The sequence below is a fragment of the Oratosquilla oratoria genome, chromosome 27, assembly GCF_046742065.1.
Source record: "Oratosquilla oratoria isolate Oo_2021 chromosome 27, ASM4674206v1, whole genome shotgun sequence".
NCBI lineage: Eukaryota > Metazoa > Arthropoda > Malacostraca > Stomatopoda > Squillidae > Oratosquilla > Oratosquilla oratoria.
The window spans coordinates 46,807,608-46,812,607 of record NC_134803.1 but is presented as its reverse complement, the minus strand read 5'-3'; the positions used below and the strand labels follow the sequence as shown (position 1 = coordinate 46,812,607).

Here is a 5,000-nt window from a genome sequence, read left to right as displayed (position 1 = left end):
CCCCGCACTCTGGACAGCCTGCGTCAGGACCTGAGGTCGTCGTCAGCGGCGCCGTCAGGAGGAGGAAGAATGAGAACGAAAACCATGAGTTAATAAAGAAATATAGAGAACAAAACTAATGAATAGACAAATAAAGAATAATTATAATCATAATACGTCTATCTATTTATATACCAAAGGCTTCTTCTTCCTTATAAGGAAGGCAGACAGCCAAATATCCCACCCACTCCCATCCACCACACGGGTCAGATGCAATGCAGCTAGACACAGTACATCCAGATCAGAGCCGCTTCACTTAATAATAAAAAGTCAAATAATCATGAGTAGGATAGAATAATGAGAAATGAAAAACATGATTATAATATGATAAACAAAAAAATCCCCCACATGCACCTCACATATATAGAGGCTTTTTAAGCCTAGGATTAGATCACCACTGTGGTGAGTTACTGAGATTGTATCGTCCATCCCCAAGGGATAGGCCGGCGGTCCTGGAGTGGCCCATGAAGGCTGACTTCGAAATACACACATCTACGCGAGAGAGAGAGAGAGAGAGAGAGAGAGAGAGAGGAGGGGGAAGAGAGAGAAATTTATAGACGGAAAGTATCAGACAGGCACGGAGAAGCCCGGCTCTCAGAGGGGGCGGGGGGGGAGGAGGAGGAGGAGAGGGAAAAGAGAGGGAGGAGGGAAGGAAAGAGGGAGGGAGGATGAACGAAGGAAGAAGGGAGGCAGTGGAGTAGGAAGGTGGGAAAGAGGGAGGGAGGATGAACGAAGGAAGAAGGGAGGCAGTGGAGTAGGAAGGTGGGAAAGAGGAGAGGAAGGCAGAGAGGTAGGGAGGGAAGTAGGGAGGGGGAGGGGGGTGTAGGGGAGGGAGAAAAGTAGTGAGGTAGGAAGAGGAAGAGGAAGGAGAGAAGGGGAGGGGAGGGGAGGGGTAGGGGGAAGGTAGGAGGGGAGGAGGGAAGGGTTGGAAGGGAGGAGGGAGCGGATAAGGGAGAAAGGTAGAGAGGTAGGAGGGGAGTGGAAGGGGGTGGGGAATAAGGGAGAGAGAGGGGAGGAGGGAGCGGATAAGGGAGAAAGGTAGAGAGGTAGGAGGGGAGTGGAAGGGGGAGCGTAGGAAGGGAGGGGGTGGGGAATAAGGGAGAGAGAGGGGAGGAGGGAGCGGAAGAGGGAAGGGGGAGGGGTTATGAAGGGAAGGGGAGAGCCTATGTCCACGGGTTACGTCATCCAAAAAAGGCGACCTTTACATATTTTATTCACCTTGACCTTTACGTTGCGTCTTGCACGTTTTTGTTATGTCTATCGCCACGAGGATTATAACCATCTGCGGAAAACCCCTTCTCCAGCAAAGGGGGTTAACCTCATTCCAATAAAACCCTTTACCGTAATCTTTACGTTTTAATCCAGCTGCCGCCAGGCGATTTAATTCAGATGAGGGTTTAGGGGGAAAGGGAGTTTATGGCTACCGTAGTGATGAGGGTTAAGGTGATCGCTGTTAAGCCCTTCGGCATGGTGGGGCCACTCACAGATTTTATTATGACTGCAACTTGACGGTTTTATTTAGATAAGGGGGAAAGGAGAGGAGGGGATCGTCGAAGTGAGGGAATGACGATGAGAGAGAGAGAGAGAGAGAGAGAGAGAGAGAGAGAGAGAGAGAGAGAGAGAGAGAGAGAGAGAGAGAGAGAGAGAGAGAGAGAGGGAAAGAGAGAAGAGAGAGGGAAAGAGAAGAGAGAAAAAGAGGGAGAGAGGGAAAGAGAGAAGAGAGAGGGAAAGAGAAAAGAAAGAGAGGGAGAGGGAAAGAGAAACGGGAGAAAGGGAGAGAGAAAGAGAAAGAAAAAAGAAAGAAATCTTTTTATTCAAAGTGACACGACCTCCACCTCCTCCCTTCCTCCACCTCCTCCCTTCCTCCTCCTCCTCCTCACCTCCTCCTCCTCCACCTCCTCCTCCTCCTCCTCCTCCTCCTCCTCCTCCTCCTCACCTCCTCCTCCTCCACCTCCTCCTCCTCCTCCTCCGCCTCTTTGTTCTTTGAACCGTCAAAGAACGTATCACACGGGCAGAAGATGCATGACTGAAGGAAAAACAACAATGGACTCATTGACACCTGGTGTCCCATTATTGTTATCACTATCAATATCACTATTATTATAATTATTATTATTATCATCGTTATTATTACTATCATCATTATCATTATTATCAATCGTTAATAATGAACACAATCACCACCATCACCACCACTTCTTCCACTAGCATCACCACCAACTCCACCACAACCACCCTCCATCCACTATCACCTCCACCCTTGATTCTTCCACCACCCCCACCTCCACACCTCCCCCCACTCCCTCCCTGCAGTTAAACGAACGCAGAAGCACATAGGCCCCTCTAGCACGCAAGCACGCCCATGCATAAATTGTTGCGTCATCAATGCAGCCGCATCTCGCTGTCTCCTCACCATGGAAGTCCGATATCTTATCTTTTATCACACGAAATCTGGCATAAACGAAAGAAATGAAGAAAAAGAAGAAGAAATATACAGAAGTCTTTTAATCTACTAAGACGTCTCCAAACTTTGCAAAATCAAATTAGAATTTTTCTTCAAGATCCTCTAATAACAAAACTGGATTATTTCATTTCGAAAACGTGACAAACTTGAAGACGCTAGAAGACGATTAGAACCACGCCAGCTACCTCGTCTTCGTGGCCACTTCTGTACCGGGTGGTCCTTTTACTGAGGCTGCCGCCACGTGATTATATTTACTTCCCTGCCCCCCCCCCAAAAAAAAAAAAGTGGAGTTGGTCGAGACAGAGATTACTTTCTCCTTCTGCAGAAGGCCCCCAGCCCTCGACGAAAGAAAAGAAAAGAAATATATATATATATATATATATATATATATATATATATATATATATATATATATATATATAAAGTTCACAGGGTCGAAAAGCCTACAGACCAAGGCTCTCCAGGAACATGCCTTTTAGTGGCAGCCAGGAGAGAGAGACTGAGAGAGAGAAGGGTTATCCTCTCCGCCACATTTCCGTGGTCCGCCATTGGTGCCTGTCCACTTTTTGGTGGAAGCCATTCACCAGCCACTGAAAAGTGGCCCGTTCCCGGCGGCGTCGGCCTTCCCAAAGGGTTATCCGCTCTCTCGTCCTTCGCTCGTAAACTTGAGGCTCAAGTCATCCTTTAACCCATTCAATACGGAGACATATTTCGTGGATTTTTTGTTCCGAGTAAGAATGGGTGGTTTTATGAAGCTTAGGTGGCGTGTGGGTGGGTGTGTGGGTGTGGGTGTGGGGGGATTATGGCCTGAGGGGGTTCTCGATCGATCCAGAACCCCTCCAACTCGGAATCCGCCCCCTCTGATGCATAAGGGCCCCTCATCCACGGTACGATCTGGTCTTGAGGCCACCAGACAGACCGGGTCGGATCCGACCAGATCGCACCGTGGATGGGGTCCCTAAAATCGCAGGAGTAGAAACGAGTCTTGTCTATTTTGGTATTTCTTCCCTCCAGGGACCAGAGTACCAGAGTCGAGTTGTTCTACCCGTCATACGGTGGAGGGAATCATCTCCCCCACCGCCCGTCTCCTGAACTCAAAGCCTTCAGCTTCATCTGGAAGTGCAACCCCACTCGATAGGCCGGTACCTAGTCATCGGACTGAGCCCAGGTCTGTTATCAACTTCGACTATTTTCACCTTCGCTCTTCACACCAAGGGAATCGACAACCGGAGAATGATCCCCCTTCTTCCATGTAGCCACTGACACAGAAACAGACCCACAGTCCAACATTTAACTTTTGGGGCGCATATCTAACAGAACCCAAGGACACCGTTGTCGGCTACTACGGGGTCGCGGATGTCTCGCCAGTGACTCGTGACTCAAGTCTTTAAATCGAAACGGTATTTCTTGATACAGAACACTTCTCAGTACCCGGTCATGTGACTAAGCCCTCCATCTTATATTTAATACAAAACCCACTCTCCCTTTTTTTTTTTTTTTTTTTTTTTTTTTTTTTGTCGACGTTGGGTCGCCTCCCAGTCTGGTCAGGACCGTCGGAATATATTCAATATATTCAATCTAATATTCTACTAATCCTTCCCGTGCTGACTAGTAGCTATCTGACAACTATGGTTTTCCCATGTCAGCGTTGTATATAAAAGCCCTCGCTGCCAGTCCTCCCCTCAACCCGTTCCATATTTCAATACATGAGCTAGAAGACATTCTATATAAAATCGGACTCAAAACAAAATTTCTTGCTAGAGAGAGAAGAGAGAGAATGAGCGACAGAGACTGATACCGAGAAGAGAGAGACAAAGAGATAAAGAGAGAAAGATAAAGAGAGAAGGAGAGATAGAGAGAAATGATCGTAAGATGTCCTTCGAAGTGTTGGCATCACACCTTTCGAACTTCTCGGTAAATTCCCGGACCCACAGTGTGCGGGGGTGGGGGGAGGGGGGAGGCTGGGGGGCGCGGGGGGAGGGGGGGCAGGAGGAGGAGGACGCACTGGCTCGAGTACTGTCCCTCCTACTCGAGACACGCCCACTCTCGACAAAACAGGAAATACCTTAAGCCCTTACGTACCGCGTGCTACTCTTCCTCCCACTCTTGATGGCGCCAAACTATTTCATTCATCTACGTGGTACCTTCCTCCACGATAGTGACGAGGTTAAATATCCACATCTGATGTGTGTCTATGTATGTGTGTAGGGGGGTTAGTGTGTGTAGGGGGGGTTGTATATGTGTGTGGGGGGTTTGTGTGTGTATACATATGTGCGCGCGCGCGCGCGCGTGTGTGTGTGTGTGTGATGTGTGTGTGAGAGAGAGAAGAAAGAAAGGTGTGTGTGAGAGAGAGAGAGAGAGAGAGAGAGAGAGAGAGAGAGAGAGAGAGAGAGAGAGAGAGAGAGAGAGAGAGAGAGAGAGAGAGAGAGAGAGAGAGAGAGAGGGGGGGGGAGGTAGAGGGAGGATCACGGCCAAGTATTGGCTCCTTTTGTCCTTG

At 48.6% G+C, this 5,000-nt stretch overlaps 1 protein-coding gene across 11 annotated transcripts in view; it reads right to left on the bottom strand.

Moving 5' to 3' along the window:
- Positions 1-5,000, bottom strand: part of smg (sterile alpha motif domain containing protein 4 smaug) — a 588,244-nt gene that overhangs the window by 30,492 nt on the left and 552,752 nt on the right. For all 11 annotated transcript variants that reach the window (XM_076210541.1, XM_076210531.1, XM_076210530.1 and 8 more), the window contains one exon: positions 1-30. This exon is cut by the window's left edge and continues 247 nt beyond it. In XM_076210541.1, coding sequence (XP_076066656.1) covers positions 1-30 — 30 coding nt within the window. The remainder of the gene's footprint in view (positions 31-5,000) is intronic.